Below are 27,323 nucleotides of genomic sequence, written 5' to 3'. Positions count from 1 at the left end.
GCTCGCCCTCTGGTACGATGACGTCACGGATGGCGACGTCATGCACAGGGGGCGGGACGGTGACGTTATGTCCCCCTCGGGGATTTAAGCCGGAACCCGTCACGGGTTCAGGGTCGTCTGGAGAGTCCGGGAACGTCTACTGCACAGTCGGGACCCAGGGGGGGGGGGGGGGGGGGAATTGGCACCAGGCTAGGGTAGCCTGAGGGTGTGCTAGGGACCTCCCCAGTAACTTTCCCCTGGGGTGTGGAGTGTAGGCACTGAGTGTGCAGTACACGGAGTCGTGTGCGGAGAAGTCTTTAATAAAACAACTGGCGTAAGCCCTTAATTAAACTGGCGTGAGCCCCTACACGAAGATCTGCCTCGGAGTCATCATTTACGCCTCACCAACTGACGTCAGGAGTGGACTTTTTCAAGGCGATGCTCTTGAAAAAGCGGAACCCACTTGTTGCGTCTTCCAACGACGCAGAGGCGGCAACCCGGGACCGGACGATCCCGGGCTCCGTGGCCCCGGTTGTTGCGGCCACGGCTGGTGTTTCTACAGCACCAGTGAAGGACATCGGGCGCGCTGGGGAGACGCCATTACAGGTCCTCTAGCGACCACGTGGCAGGCCGCCGCCAGCTTGACCATCGCGGTGGAGAAGCGGGCGGGACCGGCCATTTTGGAGGTGTCACGTGGTGCGCAGCCTGCTGCTGAAGCAGCTGTGGCACGGGAAGGAGCCGCAAGGAGAGGACGCCGTCGTCGCTTCGGGGGGCTGGCGGAGGAGGCGCGGAGGGCATGCTGGGTCCGCGGTGGGGCCGCCATTTCGGCAGCTGGCCAGGATGCTGTTCCCGCCAAAATGCCGTTCCCGCCGACGTCAACACCTGTGGAGGCGGAGCTCCACACGTTCGGGTGGCGGCCCGACTTCTGCTCGAGGGCGGGTGGCGGCTGCAGTCGCAAGAGGAGTCCGTGGTCGGCGTGCAAGATTCTTCCCAGCGCTCCACCCTGCCGTCCTCCGCTCGTCACAGCTTGTCAGGCGAGGTGTGACGCGACACACACCGGCCCCTGTTGACACCTCATCCATCTTGCGTGCGCCTGGTTGTGAGTTAATGTTATTTTTTATTGTTTTCCCGCCGGGATGCCGGGTGTCCAATCGCTTTTAATAATTTGCGTCTGTCCGTGGCGTTCATGTCGGGTGTCCGCATATACCATTTTTGTTCATTACGGCGTCGGGATTGTTATGTTAAGGAGCCAGTTAATGATTAATTCGGCTAGGTGTGGGTCTCGCGCTCCGTTAAGATCCAGTGGATTGCCGGGTTTATGATTTGTTGACACTTGTTGGTTGCCGTTGCGGAGTCGCGATTGTTTTGGGTATACAGTATGGAGCTTCGCTTGTGAGTGTTGTCAACGTGTGACTGTGGAAAACCCTGTTCATCATTGTTAATGTATAGCTGTGCTGTGATTGTTCAGTGTATAGACTGTATGAAGCATTGCTCGAGATGGTTGGCTGTATGCAGAATGCATAGACTGCATATACTGTATTACCCCATTTGGCGATTATTAGGCATTTTGTGTATACATTATTTTTTGCTCCTCAAATTGGAGTCCCATGGTAAATGTTGAGGGGGGTTTTGAAATGCAAGGTTCAAATTGTACGTGTTTGTGAGGGTGTGAGATTGCGATTGTGCGGGGGATGATTGCCTTGGTTTGTGGCTCTGCCGTCATTGGTACGGAGCATTTAAATTGAGACGGTGACATGCTGCCAGTGGTTGGAATTGTTGTGCTGGCTGTCAAATTTCTTGGGGCACAGATCCTGACCAGGAGGGTCCAGGGGGTGTTGCGTGCCTAACATGGCAGTTGTGGTCCCGTCATGCTATGGCTGACGGCTTGACCTGGCTGCCCGGAGATTGAAACACTCCGTGGTGTGGATAGCCTAGTGGGCTGGGCTCTCACATGGCTTGGAGAGTGGGGTCCTGTCATGCTACGGCTGACGGCTTGACCTGGCGGCCCGGAGGTTGAGACCCTCCGTGATGCATCTGGAGCTGGAGGCTCGCCCTGCCAGCCTGGAGATTGAGACACTCCGAGGCGCGTTGCAACAGAGGGCTGGTGATTCGTGGTGTTCGGGCGTTGTTGTCCAGTTGCGTTTAGACTGTATCCGTCAGTTGTTAGGGTGCATGTCGTGCAGTAAGTGAGCGCTAGGCAGTTCTTCCATCTTCGCTCTATCACAATCTGGTGGATGGAACGGGGGCTAGGGGTCGGGGAACCCTGCCACCCGTGTTGTGTGGGTGAAGGTGAACGTACAGTTGTACACCGGAGATCAAACTTGATTCGTTCCAACACCGATTTGTTCCAACACCAATTTGTTCGGGTTCTGGTGCATTCCATCTCCCGAGGTTCTACTGTATTTGGGTTCATCGCGGCGTTGGTTGTGCATCCAAGGCGTCTGAATTTGTGTTATTTTGTTCTTCTCCTCTCTCGCGCTGGCCGGAATCCCCTCATCTCCACTACACAAGGGCCGGGTGTCTATTGTGTCCGCTGAGCCGGGCAGCACGAGTTGTGATGGCGCGAGCGATGCCGTGCCTTTGTGTGCGCCTGCAGAAGCCCCGCCAATAATTCCACCAGCGGCGCCTCACCTGGCGGATTGGCCGGCGGATTGGACACCTGCCAGCACACCGCCGATTCTGACGCCGACGCGCACGGAAGAACCGGCCGGCGTCACGCACACGCTCGCAGGGCATGCGGATACGGTGACGGCCAGTGAGGCCGTTTCTTCATCCCCTGCCTTCGTCAGACACGTTCCGGTGTCCCGTGTGGGGAGTTGTCTTCCCATTCGGGTTGCCGGGCTCTGCTCTCGTGATGGTTGCAGCCGGGTCGACTGATTTTTTTCACGGGAGGGTGATGTAGAGTAGGAGTTAGTGACGTCATGTCACGCTCGCCCTCTGGTACGATGACGTCACGGATGGTGACGACATGCAGAGGGGGCGGGATGGTGACATCATGTCCCCCTGGGGGATTTAAGCCGGAACCCGTCACGGGTTCAGGGTCGTCTGGAGAGTCCGGGAACGTGTACTGCACAGTCGGGACCTGGGGTAGGGAGAAATTGGCACCAGGCTAGGGTAGCCGTGGGTGTGCTAGGGACCTCCCCAGGACCTTTCCCCTGGGAGAGCGATGGGACCCTGGGGTAGGGGGAAATTGGCACCAGGCTAGGGTAGCCGTGGGTGTGCTAGGGACCTTCCCAGTAACTTTCCCCTGGGGTGTGGAGTGTCGGAGAGGTCTTTAATAAAACAACTGGCGTAAGCCCTTAATAAAACTGGCGTGAGCCCCTCCACGAAGATCTGCCTCGGGGTCATCACTTATGCCTCAACACTAGTACCCGGCAGGTATGATGGAAACAACCACAACCAGTTAAGGCTTTACCTGGTTAATAGCATTCTTCCAATGATTGCTCAATTTGTATCCATCTTCTCGGTTGAAGTTATGTCTATGTTTATTTATCTGGATGGCTTCATGAACAAACCTTTGCTCGTTGCCCGAAGGTTTGCAGATCACCTTGGTCTCGGAAAAAACAATATCATGTGAGCCCACAGCGTTATAACAATGGTCAGCCACGGCAGAGGTATTGGTTCTGCCGTGTTTCAGATCTGCCTTGTGTTCGCAAACATGGTCCGAGACATGTCGTTTCGTTTCTCGAATGTATCTGCTACCGCAGATACAACTCAGTTTGTAAACTCCAGGATATTGCATGTCAGGGATTTCCTCCTTCACATATGGGATTAGATCACAGATTTGGTATACTGCATTGAATCGGACCTGGATCTTGTGTTTGTTTAAGATTTTAGAAATATTTTTGGTAACACCTGTTATGTATGGTAAAGTGATGGTTTTGATTGGCTTCTAACGGGATTGATTCTCTATTATTGGAGAAACAGTTTTGCGAATAATGCCGTCCGGGTACCCATTCATCTTGAGGGCCTGGTGTACATGTTCCAGTTCAATGGCTAGCTGGTGTTGGTCGGAAATGCAGTGGACCCTATGTTGTAGTGTTTTGATTAGGGAATTCTTCTGTGCTGGATGGTGGTGGGAATCAGGTTTCAGATAGGAATGTGTGGGTGGCTTTCCTGTGGACAGAGTGTCTGTTCTCAAACAAAACATCCAGGAATGGTAGCTTACCATCCTTCTCCACTTCCATGGTGAATTTTTTTCCATGAAAACATTCGCTATCACTGGTGATAAGAGGAACCCATGGGGGTACCTTCATTTTGTTTGTAGAAAGTACCATTCCAGGTGAAGAAAGTGTTGGTAAGGCAGTGCCTACTCATTGGTTTTCTCAGTAAAGTTACGTATGTAGAAATACAATAAAATTATATTAAAACAAAAAACAATCACGACGTTTCTATCACAACGCAAGCGATCTTCATCAGGTGTCAAGAACAAATCATGGAGGTAAATACAACAAAAAGATGAGAGACGAGAATTCAACAAACCTGAAAAAACATTATGTGAAGCACATCCAGTCAGGCCAACAACACAATTAGACACGTCCTGGCGGACCACGAATTTCAGAAGAGTGTAAAAATTAGTGTTTAACCTTTGGATTGCACATACCAGCATAGATAGAATGAAAAATACGAGGTACACGGTCAGTAGAAATACATATACAAGTCCACCAAGAGGTAAGGAGGGAGGAAAGATGGACAGGGAGGCAGAGAGATGTAGGGGGGGGGGCGGAGGGATGAACAGAAGCTAAAATAGGAAATACGGTTGGAGGGGAGGAGGGGCCAGAGCGAGAGCGGCAGCTCAAACACGCACATCTTACGCATATAAAACGGCAGCTCAAAAAAGGACCACCTCCTGTAAATACAAAACGGCAGCTCAAAAAATGACCACCTCTTGTAAATACAAACGGCAGCTCAAAAAGGGTACATCTTACACATAATTACAACGGTAACTTCCCCGTAGAAGTGTGATAATAAAGTATTAAAGCTTTCGTCACTGCATAAAATTACTCATTGTTTTTTTCATTAAAGTCACGTATGTAGAAATACAATAAAATTACATTTCGAACCAGTTAAGGCTTTGACTGGTTAATACCATCCTTCCAATGATTGAAACGTCGTGATTGTTTTTTGTTTTAACATAATTTTATTGTATTTTTACATACGTGACTTTACCGAAAAAACCAATGAGTAATTTTATGCAGTCACGAAAGCTTTAATACTTTATTATCACACTTCTACGGGGAAGTTACCGTTGTAATTATGTGTAAGATGTGCCCTTTTTGAGCTGCTGTTTTGTATTTACAAGAGGTGGTCCTTTTTTGAGCTGCCGTTTTGTATGTGTAAGATGTGCATGTTTGAGCTGCCGCTCTCGCTCTGGCCCCTCCCCCCCTCCAACCGTATTTCCTATTTAAGCTTCTGTTCATCCCTCCGCCCCCCCCTCTCTCTGCCTCCCTGTCCGTCTTTCCTCCCTCCTTATCTCTTGGTGGACTTGTATATGTATTTCTACTGACCGTGTACCTCGAATTTTTCATTCTATCTATGCTGGTATGTGCAATCCAAAGGTTTAACACGAAATTTAACACTCTTCTGAAATTCGTGGTCCGATTTTGAGTACGGTTTTGAATCTGACCTGGATCTTGTGTTTGTTTAAGATTTTAGAAATATTTTTGGTTAATCTTGCGATGTATGGTAGAGTTAATGGTTTTAAATGGCTTCTCAAGGGATTGTTTCTCCATGGTTGGAGAAACAGCTTTGCGAATAATGCGGTCCGAGTACCCATTCATTTTGAGGGCCTGGTGTACGTGTTCCAGTTCACTGGCTAGTTGGTGTTGGTCGGAAATGCAGTGGGCTCTATGGTGTAGTGTTTTGATGAGGGAATTCTTCTGGGCTTGATGGTGGTGAGAATCAGGTTTCAGATAGGATTCTATGTGGGTGGTGATGTTGATGGTGTTAATGGTGGTGTTGGTGGTCGAGTTGGTGGTGGTGTTAGTGGTGTTGATAGTGGTGTTGGTGGTGTTGATGTTGGTCGTCGAGCTGGTGGTGATGTTACTGGTGTTCGTGGTGGTGTTGGTGTTGATGGTGATGTTGTTGGCGGTGGTGTTGGTGGTGGCGTTGTTGGTGGTGGCGTTGTTGGTGCTGGTGTTGCTGGTGGTAGTGATGTTGGTGGTAGTGTTGGTAGTGGTGGTGTTGTGGGTGGTGTTATTGGTGGTGTTGGTGGTGGTTCCTACGATCCATCCTGGGTTTAACCTAGCTGGATTGTGTGAGGAGCTCACAGATCCTTGAAAGATCTGGACACATTTCCACCAGTAAGCTCCTCCGGCAGGCAAGGCTGTGTTGGCTGGGTCTTGTAGCCCGCATACCCAAGCAGTTTTTTTTTGGCCGCATAAAGAGGGCTAAACGGGTATGACATGGGCTGTAGAGTAGATGGACTCATGAAGTACGGGAGGTTGTGGAGCTGAGTGGATTTGCAGAAGACTGGTACCAGCGGTGTAAATATCGGTATCTGTAGAGGAAGCTCGTGAAGGATGCTACTGGGCAGTTGGAGGCAGTCGCCCTCCAACAACAACTGAGGGCAGAGGAGCGACATTCACAATGAGTGGAGCACTGGGTGGATAAAATTCAGCAAGTAGGCACTGTTAGGGGTGCAACTGGTGTATCTACCAGTCATCTCAGTTGGCCAACCTTTGAAACTCTGGGTCTGTCCTGTGATGTCTTGTTAGCGAGCCTTCGACACTTCACGTGGCCACAAAGTGCACCTGGCCTAGCACAGGCGCCGTGGTGACATCCCCAGTAATTAGTGGCGAATGTCGGTTCTTGTTTTTTTGTTTCGTGTTTTGGGTAAGTGGTGATGATGCGAGTTTGTGTTGATGATGTAGGTTCATGGTGTGAATGTGAATCCGCGTTGTGACTTGACTCGTGTTGAGACGCGGTGCTGTCACGCCCCCTCGACTCTGTGTGATCCTCGCCTTCGTCTCCTGCTCCGCATGCAGAGACGCTTGAAGTTCTGTGCACCCTGCTCTGCAAGTTGCCACGATGGAGGTACGTGTGGCTCCTCCACTCGTGTGGTGAATTATGGATGGACGTGTGCTCTCCACTTTCTGTTTACCTACCTGTCATCTATACATATACCTGCATGTGCATCTGCTTGCCCGCCAGAGTGTGTGTGCATCTATCAGAGTATCTCCCCGAGATCCTGTCTGTGTACCTGCCTGTCTACACGTGAATGTTCTACAGTACTTTTATCTATCCACCACTGGATGAAGGCCTCCTTCCCTGAGACCCTGCTACCCCGCACAATCCTGTGATGTAATAATCCACCAAGCACCGATTTCGTCGCTCCATCTTTCTGGCAACTGTCCTCTCAGGCGTGTTCCGATACTTGGCTGCAGCTCCATTGTTGTTCTTAACCATTGGCCATCGTTGTTCCTCCTGGCCGTGGCACGTCCTGGCCCAGCCCCACTCCTCTTAACAGTTTGAAGGATCCAATAACCTGCGTGTGTCCTCTAAATCCACACGTGTCTCATTGTAAATCCAAGTGTGACATCTGATATTGGCCAAATATCCCAACGCTGAGAACTGACGAAATCTCGGAAGAACCATCCTGGAAGTCGAGCCCAGGATCTCAGAGATCCTGGCTCAGTGCCAGCCTCCTGCACTTTTCCTAACATCTTGCTAAAGCCTATGTGGTGGACCTTTGTCTTTGTTTGTGTGGAGAGGCGAGGAGTAAGGGCGAATCTTGCACCACGTGGAGTGCGCTGTCCTCAGAGGACACCGCCTCCATCTGCAGCAAATTGCAGCAAGGTAAGAACAGTCATGTGGGATGTCACAGAAGGCCATGGTGAATGGTGGAACATCACGATGGCCATGTTACATGGGGAAGTCACAGTAGCCAAGTTGCATGGGGGACTTAATGGCAACCATGTTGCATGAGGGACTGCATCATGGTGGCCATGTTGTATGGGGATCATTATCTGTGCTCTAGCCTTAGGACATCACGCTTTCAGATGCACTTCCGATATTAGAAAGCCACTGGAGCTATACACTTTTAAATCATCTAGATTGAAGACTCATTTCTTTAGAACTTCTTTCATGTTTAGTTTATTGTCCTTTCCCCACATATCCATTTAGCACAATTGGCTATGTATGGTGCAAAATAAGCTCAACATATATACAGACATAACTGGGATTGGCCAAAACATCCCAATCATTAATATATTTTGCCTACAAATTGCTTCAATTTTGGATCAAACAGCTGTTGTTATTCTCATGTCTGCACAAATCCTGGCTCTCTTTGGCCCTCACTTAACCAACTGTGAGAAGCGGGAACTCGCAGCCATGCAGCAAGTGTGGTACTTTGCACTCTACAACAAATCCTAGGGTGTCAACTACGGACAAAATTCCACTCTGGTGAAGCTTGCCACAAAACACCGGCTGTGGGCGTGGTCACAGGGCCCATCGGTAGCAGGGCTTGTGGCCTCTTATTATTGCACCTGAAGTACCAAACAGGGCTATCACACACTCACACACCAACGCACTTCAGAATCCCCTGAAATACTACACATGACTTGCTGAAAAAGATTGGAGGTCAAGGCCAGGTGATCCAGTGCCTTGATCACAAAAGGAACACCCTTTGAGGCCGACGTTTGTGTTAAGTCCGTCTCCACGGGCGGCCGTGCAATGTAGTGGTGACACTCATGCTTCGCAGCGAGGAGGGGGGCCTGGGTTCGACTCCTGATTCAGGCGCCGTCTTGTATGGAGTTTGCATGTTCTACCTCTGTTCTGCATCATTTCCTTCTGGGTTTTCATATCTTTCCTCCCTAAAGCTTAAAATACACGCAGACAGTGTAAACTGGTATTGGGGCAAAACATCCCATTGCTGAAAGATTACCTGCACTGTGTGCTGCCCCCCCCCCCCCCCCCGCCTGTAACGTGGTTAACTAACTTAACAACCTTTCATAATATTTTTTAAGTGACCTGGCCACAAATTAAAGCTTAACAAAGTAGCATGTTGATTTTAAATGTGGAGGGGAAAACCAGTGGACCCACAGAAAAATCCAAGTGACCACGGAGAGAACATGCAAACCCCAAATGTACAGGTGTCAGGATCAGGATCGAACCTACGACCTCCTTCATACCACGTGGGGGAGATAACATATCGCCACCGCAGCAAGTTACTTTTGAGACGCACACGCCACCCATGCATTGTAATACTGTGGAGCTGCCATGTGTCACGGGTTCATTGGAGGCCAATTATCTTTTCTCCATTAGCCCTGTTACTTTTACCGAGCCACACCTCGACTCAATCAGCAGGGTAGCTACATGGCAGTGGTGATGCTTGTGCCTCTCGGCGAGAATTCCGAGCTTTGGTTCTCAATTCGGGCGCCTTTCTCTTTGGAGTTTTTATCTTCTCCCAAACGATAACCCTCCACCATCCGGCAACAAAGCCAATGAAATCAAGTTGTCAAGTGAGCAGATGTGCCAACTGATTTGGTTTATCTGCAAACCAACGACCTCAACCCACACGGAACTATGACTCTTAATATTGGTTGTGAATGTGCACGTACAATATTAACATGATTATCGTTATCAGAATCAGTGCGGCATTGCAGGGGATGGCACTGACGCTGTGTTTTTGTTGCTGCTTCTGCCTCTCTCACAGGGAGAGCCTTCATGAAGTGATTAGAAAAGCGGGGCTCCGGCGGTTGGACATGGTGATGGTGAAAACCTACACCAGGGGCATCCTCAATTCTTGTGCCACATTAATTCCAGGAAAAACGTCCACGCGAACATCAAGCCAGTGAGTGGACACAGCGTTTAGCCTTTATTTTGGTGCATAGGTGTATCTTTATTGGGGACTCGTTCCACAGAAAAAACCGGCCACATTGGTCACAGGATCAATATGTTCGCTCTGCCCATCTCACTGGAAGGAGGCAGGGTCACGCTATTTTTGGTGCAGATTATCCGGTATGAATTAAACTATAGTGTTGAGTCGTGTCGCTCTTGGGGGTTCACCAGAGAGAAAACCGGCAACGTTGATGAGCATTGCCCCAAACTTTGGGAAACACGAACCGGAGCCGAAAAGAACGCATTTCTAAACGTGCGAAACGCGCGTTTTAGCCTGACAACTGCCCGTTGTCGAATTCCAAACTGTAAATGGAAAACGTCCGAAGACAAACGCGCAGTGGAAAGCCTCACGGAATCTGCACGCTCTCTTGTGCATGGCTTGTCTGTAACTCGTTAAAGGGCACTCGTGCAGCTGTGAAGCTCCATACAGCTCTCGTCAGAGCAATGGCAATCGGTTGTCGATAGAGCCACCCCCTTTACTTTGATGGTGCCTGAGAGTGCTTTGAATGTGATATCCATCTACTCACATCGCCAATCTTGACGCATTTGAAAGGGGCACCCCCCAGTGACAACTGTCATAAAACAGCGAATGTTGCACTTGACTGACGCTTGTTGACAGCCCTATGCCTCATCTAGTTCCCCTGTTTAGCATGTGTCGTGATACGTGATCGGTCCACTGCTGACTGAATTATATCAGCATAACCTCTGAGTTTGAATTCATTCTACTCTTCCTCCAGAAAAATGTTCTCGTCAAGCACACTGTGACTGACACTGTGAGGGTCACGGACTTTGGCACGAGCTTTTTTGTGGAAAATCCACGTGAGTGACCTCACCTGGGTGTGTGGGTGCCTTCGTGTGGGTGTCTGTATGACTGTCTTTATGCATGGGTGTATCTGCGTCTGTCTGAGTGTCTGTAAGTGTCTGTGAGTTTGTCTGTGTGAGTATCTGAGCGTCTGTGTTGGTGTCTGTGTTGGTGTCATTGTGTATGGGTGTTTTGTGGGGGCTACCGTCCCCCGCCATCACCAAATTGTTGGGGCCGTTGCCCCCCGACTCCCCCGTTCCATTCATACCACTACCCCTCGGTTGTTCTGTGGGGTTCGGGTTAGCGACCTCCACCTCCTCACCTCCCGGGGCCCCTGACTTTGTTGCCGACTGCGTAGGCATGGCTCAATTAGTGGGGCCACCTGCTCTATGCTTACGACGCGCTACGTTGTTCCGTGGCGGCGTGCCGCGGTGAGCGCGCTCGCAAAGTAAAACCCCATCCCACACGTGAACAAACAGGTACGGTGCGCCGACGCGTGATTCCCTCACACACACGCTCTACGCGCTCAGGCAATAACAAACACGACGCTGCTACCTGCCGAGCCCCGTGCACCAATCCCACGCGAGGGAGTGGGGGGTCGGGGGTGGGAGGCCAGGGGCGTCTGCCGTGCGCGTGCTGCTGATTGGAGGGGGTCACTTCGCTCCGATTTAAAGGGCCGTTCAAACAGCCGTGCGAATACGCGCACGCCAGGCGCTTAGCTCGCTACCTCGCTATAAACAATCGCGCAGGCACACGACCGCAACACAGTCACACAGGCATGCGAGCGCTAAGCACTACTGTAAACAATCGCACAGGTACGCGAGCGCTAAATACCACCGAAAACAGTCGCGTAGGCACGCGAGCGCTAAGCACTACTGTAAACAATCGCACAGGTATGCGAGCGCTAAACACTACCGTAAACAGTCGCGTAGGCACGCGCACGCGCACGCTGAATACTCCGCCTCGTGGTAAACAACCGCGCATGCACGCGAACACCAAGCACGCTCTAACCTCCTCTTCACACTCCCAAAGACCACACGACACAGTTTATCCCCCTACTAGCTATTTTATTTACCGCGAGTAACCCGTTAAACTATGCGTGATTGTGTGGGTCAGTGGATGCCAGCCTATTCCCCCTGGGCTCCTAGGCTCAATTTATCCTGCCTATCGCTCCGCTCTCTACCCTCGATTAAATAGCTCAAACTCACCGCTCTCTCACTTATGCCTACGTCCACTCTGCTGTGCTGGAAGCTGTAGAAGGGCGATGCTGTGGGTCGTCTCCGTAGAGGGTTGAGCCTGGCTGCGTTGAAGCTCGTCACACGGACGTCTCGAACGGCTGACGCTAACACCTCGCTGCTCTCGATCTCTTGAAGAACTCTCCTACTGTCTCAATCACCTGCCTTTTATCCTACCTATCACAAAAGGCATTTCCGCGGACCTTGCTTGCCCGTGCCCTTTTGTACATTCAGACGCCTGGTTATTCTTGTCCCTTTGTTATCTAGATCCCTAATCCTGCCTATAACAAAGGCGTTCCGCTGTTCCCACACCCCGTGCCGCCCTGTCCATTCAGATGTCGGAATGCTCCTGTCCCGTTGTTATTTGGATCCGTAATCTCAACTTTATAACAAAAGGCATTCAGATGCTTGCTTCCGCACCCGTGCCGCCCTGTCCATTCAGAGGCCTGGCTATTCTTGTCGATTTATTATCTAGATCCCTAATCCTAACAAAGGCATTCCGATCCGTACCCCTTTGGCCTCCGTACTCGTGCTTATGTGTGTGCGGTTTCACTCGCGGTGGCTCAACGGCTTCTGCCGTGACCACGTAACTTTAATATCAGGTCACGGCGCTGAGGTGCATGTCAGCCTCGGGGGTAGATCGCCCAATTGCCCGGCCGCAGGAAACCATGAAGCTTGATCCAATTAGGGGCTTCTGGATAAAAACCTGTCGGCCAGGTGACCTTCCCTCCCAGCTCTACGTGGGGTGTGCGTGCATTCATGTGGGGGGTGGGTAGGGGCAGCGAGGGGCGCGCCGCATTGGCGCCGTCACTCCCCGGTGGTGGTGTCATCGCGGTGGGCACGGCCCCAATGAAGCGGCTCCGCTGTGGCGGCACCACACAACCCCTCGAGGTGTCAGTCCCCGTCCCGAGTTGACTAGAGCACCTCGCCTGGGTTGCCCCTATGAGGTAGCGCCGCGGGGTCCGCGGGACTCGTCCGGCTCTCGTGGCTGGCCTCGGCGGTGATGGCTCCATCTCTCGGGGTTCTGGCGGCGGTCTCCTCCTCTACTCCAGTGGCTTTCTCCGGTCCTGGGTACCTGCGGGCGGGGAGACAAAGTCGGGGGCGGTAGGGTTCAGGGGCCGTCGTCCCCGTCTCTCCTGCCTTGGGTCGGGACCCCCTGGAGCCCGGGGCTCCGTGGGGCCCATATACTGTGCGAGGCCCCCGGGTATGGGGGTGTGGGGACCCCGGGGTTTCGGGGTGCTCGAACGGCGGGGTTCTCCCTCGCTGGGGCCGTCCTCCATGGGTTTAGCTGCTGGACATTGACCACCATCTCCCGGCCCCTCTCTCCCCGCTGAATCAGTACAGTCCAGGGGGAGATCTGTTGCCCCACGGTCCAGGGTCCCCGCCAGTAGGTGGTTAGCTTCCCCACCTGTCCGGCCCCAACGCGAGGGGTGTGCAGCCACACCTTAGAGCCCGCCGAGTAGAAGGGGGGCTCTATGCGGGGTCGGGCGCCCTGTTCCTGCCGCTGGTGTGCGGCCTCGCCTTGCGGGTATGCCCGGACCCTAGCTCCTCGTAGGGTCTCCATCAGGTGCTCCACGGGGCGGCTCCCTTCCTCCCGTTGTGGTGGAGGGACACCGAACAGTAGATCTGCGGGCAGGCGAGACTCGGGTCTGTCCTGTAGATGTGTGTACTGTGGTGGCGTAGGCGAACAGGGCATAGGGGAGGTGTTCGTCCCAGTCCCGTTGATTCGCGGCCGCCATGTGTTTAAGCTTCCCGGCTAGAGTCTGGTTCATCCTCTCTACCATCCCATTTGCCTGGGGGTGATACGCCGTAGTTCAGTCCTTCTGGATCCCGAACTCCTGGCACAGCGCCTGGAATAGCTCTGCCTTGAACTCACTACCCTGGTCGGTGATGACTCGTTCGGGGATCCCTTTCTTAAGTACGTAGTGTTCCACGAATACTCGGGCCACTACGAGGGCTGTCTTATCGGGAATGGCCACCGCTACGGGATAGCGTGTGAAGTACTCCACCGCTACGAGAATATATCAGTTGCCCCGGTGGGATCGCGGGAATGGCCCTTGCAGGTCAATCCCAACCAGCTGATTCGTTCGACTGACGCGGAACGGCTTCAGGGGTACCTGATATCGCGGTGGTTTTGGCCCGCATTGCTGACACACGTGGCAGCCCTGTACCCAGGCGGCCATGTCTTGTGCTAACTTGGGCCAGAGATATTGGCGATGCAGGATTTCCCGAGTGCGCCGTTCCCCGTCATGGCCCCCGAGCGGGTGGTCGTGCACCAGCCTTAGCAGCTGGGGTCGCACCTGGGCGGGAACACAGATGCACCCAGGCTGGCCGGCTTTGGTCAGCTCTCGTACCACCCCGTTCTGCACGCACAACCGGGCGTACAAACCACTCCAGGGTCCTGGTAAGGCGTCCTTCTTCTCCCGTAGGGCCGCTTCCACCACCGCCAGATCTGGGTCCTGCAGCTGGGTCCGTCTCAGCTGCTCGTCGTCCAGGCCCGGGAAGGCGCAGCCGACGTCCTCTTGGATCTGATCGGGTGGGGTTGCGCGACCCGTCGGGCCCCGGGGTGTGGGCTCCGTGCCCACCGGGTGGTCCTCTGGGTCCCTGATCTCTCCTGCCGGGGTCTCCGTGGCACATACTGCACTGTCTCTCATTGGAGGAGGGTTAGTCTTGGCGTGCTCCTGGGGGCCTGCCACCTGCTGGCAACGGCCCCCCGTGAAGCACGGGCAGACTTCCTCCGCCCTTGTTTCGGCGCACACCGCGGGTTGCCTCGACAAGGCGTTCGCGTTTGCGTGTGTACGCCCCGCTTGGTACTCGATTTGCAGGTTATACTCCTGCAACTGTGCCAACCATCGGGCCATCTGCCCCCATGGTTCCTTGCTCGTAAGGAGGAACTGCAGGGCATAATGGTCGGTGCACGCCCGACATTTCCTGCTGTACAAATACGGTCATAACTGTTTACACGCGAAGATCACGGCATACAGTTCTTGACGGGTCACGCAATAATTCAGCTCGGCCCCACTCAGGGTCCGACTGGCGTATGCGATGACCCGCTCCATCCCACCCTGCACTTGTGACAGCACCGCGCCCAGCCCACTGCTGCAGGCGTTGGTGTCTAAAATAAAATCAGTGGTGAAATCGGGGAAAGCTAGGGTGGGGGTGTGGGTGAGGTGGTCTTTGAGGGTGGTGAAGGCCGTCTGGCAGGCCTCCGTCTACTGATAAGGGTTCTTAGGGGAGGTGAGTTGGGTGAGGGGGCTTGCAACCTCGCTGAATCCCTTTACGAATCGGCGATAATAGGTGGCGAGCCCCAAGAATGATCTGATTTCCGTCAGGTTCCTTGGCCGTGGCCATTCCACTACGGCGCGCACCTTCTCTGGATCGGTGCGCACCCCTGCCTTGCTTACTCGGTGTCCGAGGTACCCCACCTCGCGCTGCGCAAGGTAACACTTACGCGGCTTGAGCTTGAGATGAGCTACTCGCAATCGTTGGACACCTCTCGCAGCCTAGACCAGTGCTCAGACAGAGAACTGCTGAACACTATCACGTCGTCCAGGTAAATCAGGCACTGTTCCGACTGCAAGCCCCGAATTACCAACTCGATCAACCGTTGGAACGTCGCGGGCGTGTTAGTGAGTCCGAACGGAAGCACTCAAAACTCGAACAGTCCCATCGGGGTGGTAAATGCGGTTTTTGGCCGATCCTCCTCCGCCATCTCCACCTGCCAGTACCCGGACGCCAGATAGAGGGTGGAAAAATACCGTGCTCCTGGGAGGCTGTCAAAGGTGTCATCGATGCGCGGTATGGGGAAGGCGTCGCCGAGGGTGACTGCGTTCAACTTTCGCTAATCAACGCAGAACCGGGTCGACCCATCCCTTTTCATCACTACCACCACTGGGGCAGACCAGGGGCTCGCCAAGGGCTGGATTATGTTATCACGTAGCACTATCCGCGACTGGCTCCTTGATCTGGGTCCGTTCAGGTGCGCCCACTCGGTATGCGGGGAGTTTGATAGGTCGGGTTTCACCTGTGTCAATTTGGTGTTTAACAAGGTCTGTCCGGCCTACATCTGAATCGTGCTCACCGAACACGTCGGCGTACTCCTGCAATAACCTGCGCAGCTGGTCGGCCTCCCCCTTAGGTAAATCTGCCCAAGGTACATGTAACGCATCATGTAGGGGGACGATCTCGGCTTGGGGAGTGGGGCTGACTCGCCAGGCCAGGTCCTGGTTGTCCTCGGGGCGGCCAGGGTCCTCTGCCCAGAGGGCAAACACCGAGTCGTTAGAGTGTCGTGCGTGCAGGGGGTGTATGGTAGCTACTGGGGTGCGTCGTCATAGCATCGCCGGGGTACTGTGTGGGTTAAACACCCGCATGAACAGTCGGCCCCCATCTGCGTTTACCAGCGTGGCTGACCCTACAACTCCGTACCGTGCTGCCAACTCCGAGTGAGGAGTTAGCATTACCTCGCCCGATCGTCGGTGTGTGGGGTCGGCGGAGGGGGTTGCCACTCGCACCAGCATCTCGGCGAGCGGCCCGATGGTGACGGCCGACACCAGTGTAGCGGCCACGGGTGTGAAGCGAGGGCGATTCGGCTCGGGTCCCAGGAACGGGATCCGCTCCCCACTGCCCTCCACGGTGGCGCATCGCTGGCGGGGCTGCACGTTGAGCCCCAGCTTTTCCAGCAGGTCCGTACCTGCAATACACTCGTGGCATAACACACTCGAGACATAGAATTCCTGTGTGCACACCTGGTGTCCGAAACGGACCTCGAGGGAGATCCTTCCCAGCAACCCCATCCCGGCTCCGCTCGCTGTGTGCAGCGGGCGATCCGGGGCCTGCAGGCGGCTCACGTCAACCCCGAGCACGCTGCAGTGTGCGGCGCTCACGAGTGAGGCTACGTCCCCTGTGTCCAGTAGGATCCGGGTGCGCTGCCCGTTCACCTGTCCTTCCACCAGCGACGTGGCCCCCGTGATTCCTGCCACCAGCTCCCGCAGCCAGTCGCCCGTCCTCACCGCATCCTTGGGTGTTGGGGTCGGAATCTGCGTGGGGGTCACTCGCTCACCATTATTATTATTGTCGTTTGTTTCGGGACCTCATTGATTGCACTCCTAGGTGGTCCACTCTCTAGGGGGCGTTGGCGCTTAACCCTGGCACGTTTCTAGCGTGGGTGATCTGAGGACAGTCTCTCACTAGATGTCCCCTGTGGTCGCACAGGTAACATGCCCTGGGGGCGGTTCCGTAGGAGGTCCCCTGTCCACCCCCTTTCCCCCTTCCCGTACGTAGCTGCCCAAGGTCGGCTTCTAACTGGGTCACCCGTCCGGCCAGTCCCCCTACTGTGGAGCGTAGCTCACCCATTTCGGATTGAATGGTTTTTACATTTTTGTTCGCTTCGTCCCGTATATCTTTTATACCCGTCTGTATCCCCGCTACCCAGCCCGGGGTTGTCTCGCAGGGCCCCGTAGACTCTCTTGCTCGACCCTTTATCGTGCGAGTGAGTCCCTCTTGCTCCTCCTCTTCCTTTTCCTCTGGGCCCAGGCTCGCGATGACTCGCTCTCGTCCTGGGCCCCGGAGCTGCGCGCGTTGGCTGGAAAGTCTTTCACACTTACGCGCGCGCTCAACTAGGGCATTAAAGGAAAGGCGGATGCAGCTTAGATCGGGGTGCCACCATGAGGTGCGAGTCAAGTATTGTAGGATTTTCTCGGAGGCGAGGTCCTCAACTGCCTCCGCCGTGTACCCTGGGTGTGCGAGCTGCATTAGCGTACGCACGTCCTCGGCATAGTCACACAAATCCTCGTTGGGTTGGCGGCGGCGTGCCTCTAAGGCGGTCTTTGCCTCCTCCTCATTGCTCACGCCGAACCCAAGTCAAGTTGGCGCATTAGCTCTGCTAGCTGGGTTTGTGTGCTCGCGGGTAGGGTTTCTGTGAAGTCAGCTGCCCGTCCATCTAAGTGTATGGTTAGTTGCTCTAACTCCTGTGCGTCTGTCCACCCATTATTTTGTTTAGCCCCTAAAACGTTGCGGGCAAACGCCTTCAATGACGGGGTCCCCTGGCCAGTAAATATATGCCTTATTTTTATGTGGGGTTACGCGGGGGTTCGTACCGCTTCTGACGCCAAACTGTGGGGGCTACTGTCCCCTGCCATCACCGAATTGTCGGGGCCGTTGCCCTCCGACTCCCCCGTTCCATTCATACCACTACCCGCCGGTTGTTCTGTGGGGTTCGGGTTAGCAACCTCCACCTCCTCACCCCCCCGGGGCCCCTGACTTTGTTGCCGACCGCTTAGGCATGGCTCAATTAGTGGGGCCACCTGCTCTACGCTTATGATGCGCTATGTTGTTCAGTGGCGGCGTGCCGCGGTGAGCGCGCTCGCAAAGTAAAACCCCGTCCCGCACGTGAACAAACAGGTATGGTGCGCCGACGTGTGATTCCCTCACACACACGCTCAGGCAATAACAAACACGATGCTGCTACCTGCCGAGCCCCGTACACAAATCCCACGCGAGGGAGTGGGGGGTCAGGGGCGGGAGGCCAGGGGTGTCTGCCATGCGCGGCCTGCTGATTGGAGAGGGTCACTTCGCTCCGATTTAAAGGGTCGTTTAAACAGCCGCGCGAATACGCGCACGCCAGGCGCCTAGCTCGCTACCTCGCTATAAACAATCGCGCAGGCACGCGACCGCAACACAGTCACACAGGCATGCGAGCGCTAAGCACTACTGTAAACAATCGCACAGGTACGCGAGCACTAAACACCGCCGAAAACAGTCGCGCAGGCACGCGCACGCTGAACACTCCGCCTCGTGGTAAACAACCGCGCATGCACGCGAACACCAAGCGCGCTCTACCCTTCTCTTCACACTCCCAAAGACCACACGACACAGTTTATCCCCCTACTAGCTATTTTATTTACCGCGAGTAACCCGTTAAACTACGCGTGATTGTGTGGGTCAGTGGATGCCAGCCTATTCCCCCTGGGCTCCTAGGCTCAATTTATCCTGCCTATCGCTCTGCTCTCTTCCCTCGATTAAATAGCTCAAACTCACCGCTCTCTCACTTATGCCTACGTCCACTCTGCTGCGCTGGAAGCTGTAGAAGGGCGATGCTGTGGGTCATCTCCGTAGAGGGTTGTGCCTGGCTGCGTTGAAGCTCGTCACATGGACGTCTCGAATGGCTGACCCTAACACCTCGCTGCTCTCGATCTCTTGAAGAAGAACTCTCCTACTGTCTCAATCACCTGCCTTTTATCCTACCTATCACAAAAGGCATTTCCGCGGACCTTGTTTGTCCGTGCCCTTTTGTCCATTCAGAGGCCTGGTTATTCTTGTCCCTTCATGATCTAGATCCCTAATCTTGCCTATAACAAAGGCGTTCCGCTGTTCCCACACCCCGTGCCGCCCTGTCCATTCAGATGTCGGAATGCTCCTGTCCCGTTGTTATTTGGATCCGTAATCTCAACTTTATAACAAAAGGCATTCAGATGCTTCCGCACCCGTGCCGCCCTGTCCATTCAGAGGCCTGGCTATTCTTGTCCCTTTGTTATCTAGATCCCTAATCCTAACAAAGGCATTCCGATCCATACTCGTGCTTGTGTGTGTGCGGTTTCATTCGCGGTGGCTCAACGGCCTCTGCCGTGACCACGTAACTTTAATATCAGGTCACGGCGCTGAGGTGCATGTCAGCCTCGGGGGTAGATCGCCCAATTGCCCGCCCGCAGGAAACCATGAAGCTTGATCCCATTAGGGGCTTCTGGATAAAAACCTGTCGGCCAGGTGACCTTCCCTCCCGGCTCTACGTGGGGTATGTGTGCAATCATGTGGGGCGGGGGGGAGAAGGGGCAGCGAGAGGCGCGCCTCGTCGGCGCTGTCACTCCCCGGTGGTGGTGTCACGGCGGTGGGCACAGCCCCGATGGAGCGGCTCCGCTGCGGCGGCACCACAGTCTCTGTGGCTGTGTGCAAGTATTCGTCTCTAAGTGTCCGTCTGACTGTCTCTGTGTATCTGAGTGTCTGTACTTGTGACTGTTTATGTGTGTAATGTTGATGCTGTTTAAGTCAGTGTGTTAACACACATATGTATGTTGTTCTTGTGATTATTGTGCAGCTATGGATGTTCATGGGACCCTGGAATACTTTTCTCCGGAACTGTTGCTGGGCTATAGCTTGACCTGTGGAGAGGATATGTGGGCACTGGGCTGCACGGTGGCGGAGTTGGCGACGGGCAGGGAATTTTTTTGGTCCGACAGCCACGTGATCCCCCTCTCTTTCCTTGGAGTCGTGGGCCATGGGGGGGGGGGCGGGGGGGGGCGGGGGGGGGCAGGAGGGTGGGTGGCCACTTTGTGATCTGTGAATAATGGCCGTCGTATGTTGCGTGTGGTTGTGTGTACACGTGTGCATCTTGCATGTGTGGGGGTGCGGTAGTGTAGCGGTTAGCCTGCTGTGCTAGAAACTGAGTTCGAGTCCAGCTCATGGCCAACACCAGTGACGATGATCTAAAGTGGTCCTGGGCCTCCCCTAGTTCGAGTCAGTCTCAACTGAGTACCTGGTGGAGTGTGTGAAGTACCTTGGTCAACGTGGCCCGCCACCCCTGTCTTTGTGTGCTGCTGCTTTTGCTATTCAATACTAACAGCACTTGCCCCATACAGTGTGCCGAAGCTATACGGGTGACCTTTGTCTTCATATCAACCGTGTGCAGATTCTGGGGATGCCTCCAAGGTACATGGTGGATGCAGCTCCCAACAGAACGCAGTTCTTTGGTGAGTTGAAGGGTGGTGCGAGTGACGGACCGGATTCTGTTTTAGGGAGTGGCCTCGGTGTGTTATATTTTTTTGGAGGGAGCCTCTTTGTATTTTAAATTATTTGGGTGTGTGGGTGGGTAAATTAGTATGTGGGAAAGTGGGTGGTTATGTGGGTGAGTAGGCGAATAGGTTGGTGAGTGGGTGGGTCGGTGTGTGGATAGGCGGATAGGTGAGTGATTGGGTAGGTGGAAGAGTGGATGGGTGGGTGGGTAATGTGTATGCGTTGGTTGATGGATCGGTCAGTAAGTGGGTAGGTGGGTGACGTGGTGGTTGGTGACTTGGTCTCTCCCGCTGTGCATGGCTCCTGCAGACCATCGGGGGAAGATGTTCTGCCCAGGCAAGAAAAGGGTGCCGGGGTGCTTCCAACTTCACAGGGTGCTCAAAAGCGATGACCCAGAGTTTGTCGAATTCAACAGCTCATGGCTGCGGTAAGAACCACCTACCACTCCCACCACCTCCCCACTAAGTTTGCTCCCCTCCATGTGATCGCGACTGCTCTCCACCGATCACCAGAAAGATGTGGAGCCGAGTGGACCTGCCAATAAGCGGTACCACCGGCGTGAAGTTAGCCCTCTGTGGCGGAGTGGGAGGTTTGTGCAAGACGCTGCTGGGCATCAGAGGACTGCCACTGCTACTGCTGCTTCCGCTGCTGCTGTGCGTTCCTGGACCTCTTGGGAGAAGGGAAGGAACATCAAAGCTCTCACCATGACTCTCTAACCACGTGGCTGCGTGTGTCCCCCATGCGTATGTCAACAGATGGGATCCGAATTGTCGCATGACGCCAGCGCAGGTGCTGGCTCATAGCTGGCTCGGGACCGTGGCCACCAGCACCACCACCAGCAAAGCCACCACCACCACTGCTGCTGCTGGCAGTGTGAAGAGCTCTTGAGCTGCTGAGCCACGGTAAGCCACTACCTGCTTGTCTCGTGGTCAAGGAAGTCTATAGGGGCGTGCGGGGCCCGGGGCTAATCACAACGTGTGGGCCTTCGAATTGCGGATAAATCCTCTTTTGGTCTTAATTAGAATGATGCATGTGATGTCATTACTTGTGAGACATTCTGGTGCGATAGCCTACGTGTTAAACGGAAGTAATGTCTGACACTGTGACACCGAAGCGCAGGGCCCCCCAAAGCATGGGGCCCGGTGTAGTCGCCCCAATCACCGTACCTGGGGAACGACTCTGCTCCTGTGTGTGTGTTTAGTATCGATTTCTTTTTATGACTACGACTACGCCTATTTAGCCAGCACGAGCCTCACTCAGTCTCAAGAGTCTTTTTCAGGAGGGTCCTGCCAAGTTGTTTGCAGTACAGAACAAATTTACTGCTACTGCTGCTGTGTGATCCGAATTGAGTGATTTGAAGATTCAATTTCCAACATTGGCGGGGATGTCCATCCAACACTTGTTGCACAGCGTGTGTGTGAGGCTTCCACTGCCAAACCCAAAGGAATGGAAGTGAAATTTTAATGTGCAATTTTATTGATGGACTTTGTGTTGTCTTGGTGTGGTCTGGGGCAGTTTTTTATTGTTTTTTTTTGCCTTACCCAAGCTTGCATTGAGTATTGAAAAACTGACAGGATTTGATTTAAACAATTTGTATTTATATGCTTTATTTTTTTGTGTGACTTCCTTACACTTTGCACTTCTTTTGGTTTTGTTTTGTTGTTGTAATCTGCTCAACACCCACTCACCAATCACTCTCACGCCTGCCTACCCACCCACTGACTCTCACACCCACCCACCACTCACTCTCACACGCATATACCCACTCTCACACACACCACTCACACCGACCCACCCACCATTCACTCACGCCCACCCACCACTCTCACGAATCACTCACGCACACCCACTCACCACTAATTCACGACTCTCATGCCCACCCACTAACCCTCACCCACACCCACCCACCACTCACTCTAACACTCTCCCACCCACCCACCCACTCACTCTCACGCCCACCCACCACTCACTCTCACAACCCACCCACCACTAACTCTCACACCCACCCACTCTCACGCCCGCCTACTCGCTCACCACTCACTCTCACATCCAGCCACCAAACACTCACCACTCACTCTCACGCCCACCCACTCTCCCGCCCGCTCACTCACCACTCACTCTCACGCCCGTCCAATCACTCACCACTCACTCTCACAGCCAGCCACCAAACACTCACCACTCATTCTCACACCCACCCACTCTCACGCCCGCTCACCCACCCGCCACTCATCCTCACACACACACTCACTCAACACTCATTCTCACACCCACCCGGTGTTTGCGGTCGCGTGCGTATTTACCGAGCGCGTTTTACGCAGGGGGTTTACGTGGCGGCGATCGCATTAAGGGTTCGGCGTGGTGCGTAATTCTGGCGTGTGTGCAAGTAAGGCTGCGCTGCGCACTAACTCATTACCTGCGCCAGCGCTCGCGCAGCAGCCGCGCTATTTTTAGCGCGTGCACGTGGTGGGCAGCAGGTCCGGTTGTGCGCGCGCCCGCAGCCCCCGCAGCGTGAGTGGTGGTTTACGTGGGGGGTGGGAGGCAGAATAACGTGAGGTGGTGGAGAGCCAGCAACGAGCCATGCCCGACAGAGAGGATGCTGGTGCGGGGAGGCCGATGACTCGATCGGCGGCAGCCCGGCGTAAAAGAGAGGAGGTCCAAGGGGGAGAGGAGGAGGGGGGCATCAGCCCTCACACACCATCTAGCCATTTCTAGCGTATATACGGTGCTCAGCCGCCATCTTGTGTGGGGAAGGCGCCCAACCACCAGGCGGCCACCCACCATTATTTCACGTGGAAGGCGTCCAACCGCCATCTTACGTAGGAAAGGCGCACAAACGCCCTCTTAGGTAAGGAAGACGGCAAACCGCCATTGTGCGTGGGGAAGGTGCCCAACCGCCATTTTACGTTGGAAAGGTGGCCAATCGCCATCTTAGGTAGGGACTTTGCCCAACCACCATCTTGCGTGGGGAAGCCGCACAACCGCCATTTTACGTGGGGAAGGCGCCCAACCGCCATTATGCCCACCCTAGCTGGGCATTATGAACCCACTCTAGCTGGGCATTATAACCCCACAAACGCCCTCTTAGGTAAGGAAGACGGCAAACCGCCATTGTGCGTGGGGAAGGTGCCCAACCGCCATTTTACGTTGGGAAGGTGGCCAATCGCCATCTTAGGTAGGGACTTTGCCCAACCACCATCTTGCGTGGGGAAGCCGCACAACCGCCATTTTACGTGGGGAAGGCGCCCAACCGCCATTATGCCCACCCTAGCTGGGCATTATGAACCCACCCTAGCTGGGCATTATAACCCCACCCTTCCTGACCATTATAACCCACCTTACCTGGCCATTATAACCCCACTCTACCTGGCTATTATGACCCCACCCTACCTGACCATTATAACCCCACCCTTCCTGACCATTATAACCCACCTTACCTGGCCATTATAACCCCACCCTACCTGGACATTATGAACCCAGACCCCCACACGGCACTGACGATCGAAGGCACCAAACCCCACGAAAAAAAACGTCTGCAACGTTTTTCACATACTGGTGACTTCAAATATAATTATAACAATCATATTTACAATAATAATATACAAAACTACACACGTACAATGCTATTTTAACACACACCACGTGTTAGGGTTGTAGCCTGAGATAAGGGGGGCCCTGGGTAAGCTACTGGTGAGTGTGTGGTGGGGTGAGCGTGTGGTGAGTGCAGTGAGTGGCTGTGTCCAGTCCATGTCTGGCGGCCGCTCTTCAGTCGTCTTCCACAGCTGGTCTCCACGATAGTGAGTGTGGTGAGTGGGTGTGTGTGTGTGGGGTGAGTGAGTGTGGGTGGCTGGGTGTGTGTGGGGTGACTGTGTGTGGGTGGGTGGGTGGTGCGGTGCTGCTGCTCGTGGTGGTGGTGGTTGGCACCGACTCCACCACCACCCCCCCGCTACTCTGCCGTGGGCTGCCCACCACACAGCAGCAGGCGGCGGAAGATCGAGGAGAGCGCCCTGCCCATATGGGCCAGACCCCTTTGCTTCTTTTTCTTCTTCTTCTCCTGCTGCTGTTGCACCTCCTCCTCTTCCATCTGCTCATCCTCTTCTGTCTTCTCGTCCACTTCCATCTGCTCCTCGTCTTCTGTCTTCTCCTCCACTTCCATCTTCTCCTCTTCCTCTGTCTCATCCTCCGTCTGATCCTCGTTCTCCTCCTCCTCCACCTCCTCTGTCTCATCCTCATCCAGCGATGATGACAAGGATGATGATGATGGGGGCTTTTTCTCCGACTCAGCTCTGTGGAGAGAGAGGCAGCAGCACCACAGCAGCACATCATCATAATCATCGTCATGCTGGTACTACAGCCAGAGGTCGCGATCGGTCCCCACGGCCAGAAGTGGACCTGGCCATCACAAATGAAAGCAACTCAACCAAGTGGCTGATGTCATCATCATCATCGTCACGTGGGGATTCATAGCGGCAGACCAAATACTAAATTCATATAGATGCATCGAGACCCATACTCAGAGACCCATACAGACTCACAACGACCCATACTCAGAGACCCTGCACTGAGCATACAGAGGGAGTCTCACCGTAGATCCGCAGCTCCAAAGGCCTCGCTGGTGATGGGGGTGGCCTCGATGGTGGTGGGGGTGGCCTCGCTGGTGGTGGGGGTGGCCTCGCTGGTGGTGGGGGTGGCCTCGATGGTGGTGGGGGTGGCCTCGCTGGTGGTGGCCTGGATGGTGGTGGGGGTGGCCTCGATGGTGGTGGGGGTGGCCTCGACGGTGGTGGGGGTGGCCTCGACGGTGGTGGGGGTGGCCTCGACGGTGGTGGGGGTGGCCTCGACGGTGGTGGGGGTGGCCTCGACGGTGGTGGGGGTGGCCTCGACGGTGGTGGGGGTGGCCTCGATGGTGGTGGCCTGGATGGTGGTGGGGGTGGCCTCGATGGTGGTGGCGGTGGCCTCGATGGTGGTGGGGGTGGCCTCGCTGGTGGTGGGGGTGGCCTCGATGGTGGTGGGGGTGGCCTCGCTGGTGGTGGCCTGGATGGTGGTGGGGGTGGCCTCGATGGTGGTGGGGGTGGCCTCGACGGTGGTGGGGGTGGCCTCGACGGTGGTGGGGGTGGCCTCGACGGTGGTGGGGGTGGCCTCGACGGTGGTGGGGGTGGCCTCGACGGTGGTGGGGGTGGCCTCGACGGTGGTGGGGGTGGCCTCGATGGTGGTGGCCTGGATGGTGGTGGGGGTGGCCTCGATGGTGGTGGCGGTGGCCTCGATGGTGGTGGGGGTGGCCTCGATGGTGGTGGAGGTGGCCTCGACGGTGGTGGGGGTGGCCTCGATGGTGGTGGGGGTGGCCTCGATGGTGGTGGGGGTGGCCTCGATGGTGGTGGCCTGGATGGTGGTGGGGGTGGCCTCGATGGTGGTGGCGGTGGCCTCGATGGTGGTGGGGGTGGCCTCGATGGTGGTGGGGGTGGCCTCGATGGTGGTGGGGGTGGCCTCGATGGTGGTGGGGGTGGCCTCGATGGTGGTGGGGGTGGCCTCGATGGTGGTGGGGGTGGCCTCGATGGTGGTGGGGGTGGCCTCGATGGTGATGGGGGTGGCCTCGATGGTGGTGGGGGTGGCCTCGATGGTGGTGGGGGTGGACTCGATGGTGGTGGGGGTGGACTCGATGGTGGTGGGGGTGGCCTCGATGGTGGTGGGGGTGGCCTCGATGGTGGTGGGGGTGGCCTCGATGGTGGTGGGGGTGGCCTCGATGGTGGTGGGGGTGGCCTCGATGGTGGTGGGGGTGGCCTCGATGGTGGTGGGGGTGGCCTCGATGGTGGTGGGGGTGGCCTCGATGGTGGTGGGGGTGGCCTCGATGGTGGTGGGGGTGGCCTCGATGGTGGTGGGGGTGGCCTCGATGGTGGTGGGGGTGGCCTCGATGGTGGTGGGGGTGGCCTCGATGGTGGTGGGGGTGGCCTCCATGGTGGTGGGGGTGGCCTCCATAGTGGTGGGGGTGGCCTCCATGGTGGTTGGGGTGGCCTCCATGGTGGTGGGGGTGGCCTCCATGGTGGTTGGGGTGGCCTCCATGGTGGTGGGAGTGGCCTCGATGGTGGTGGACTCGATGGTGGTGGGGGTGGCCTCGATGGTGGTGGGCGTGACCTCGATGGTGGTGGGGGTGGCCTCGATGGTGGTGGGGGTGGCCTCGATGGTGGTGGTCTCGTTCTGGAGCCAGCCGTGACTCAGCGCCTGCTCCGGTGTCATGCGGAGTTCTGGATCCCACCTGGGGAGGCGGGGGGGATGGAGACAGGGGAGGTGAGGATTTGACGTTCCCATCTGTACGTGTGTGTGTACGTGTGTGTGTGTAATGGACAGCGGTGGTGTTATGAACCCGGCAGAAACCCGAGTTAGATTCCTGCACACGGCCAACACCAGTGACAGCAATTATATTATCTGAACTGGTCCTAGGCCTCCCCTAGGTCGACTCAGCCTCAAATGAGTACCTAGTGTAAACATCGCCACTGGGGAGACAAAGGTGGCCGGACGTGGTGGTGCTACCCACCCACCTCCTCTGTGTGTGCCACAGTGCCGGAGGCCTTCATAGGCGGTGCTGCTACTCGCTACTACTAACAGCACTTGCCCCTACAATCTGCTAGAGTCTACACGGGGGATCTTTGTCTGTGTATAGGCGCTGCTACTCGCTAGTACTAACAGCACTTGCC

General features: G+C 55.2%; 1 protein-coding gene across 1 annotated transcript in view; it reads right to left on the bottom strand.

Annotated features, from left to right (window-relative positions):
* Positions 1-23,053: 23,053 nt before the first annotated feature.
* Positions 23,054-27,323, bottom strand: part of LOC142924185 (uncharacterized) — a 29,326-nt gene continuing 25,056 nt past the window's right edge. Inside the window, exons 12-13 of the mRNA XM_076065993.1 lie at positions 25,223-26,884; positions 23,054-24,923 (exon numbers count right to left, since the gene is read on the bottom strand). Coding sequence (XP_075922108.1) covers positions 24,584-24,923; positions 25,223-26,884 — 2,002 coding nt within the window. The 3' untranslated portion in view covers positions 23,054-24,583. The remainder of the gene's footprint in view (positions 24,924-25,222; positions 26,885-27,323) is intronic.

Source organism: Petromyzon marinus, chromosome 10 (genome assembly GCF_048934315.1).
Source record: "Petromyzon marinus isolate PM22_M1 ecotype Great Lakes invasive population chromosome 10, UKy_Petmar_22M1.pri1.0, whole genome shotgun sequence".
Lineage (NCBI taxonomy): Eukaryota > Metazoa > Chordata > Hyperoartia > Petromyzontiformes > Petromyzontidae > Petromyzon > Petromyzon marinus.
Note: the sequence above shows the minus strand (reverse complement) of the source record. Positions and strands in the feature narration are given on the sequence as shown.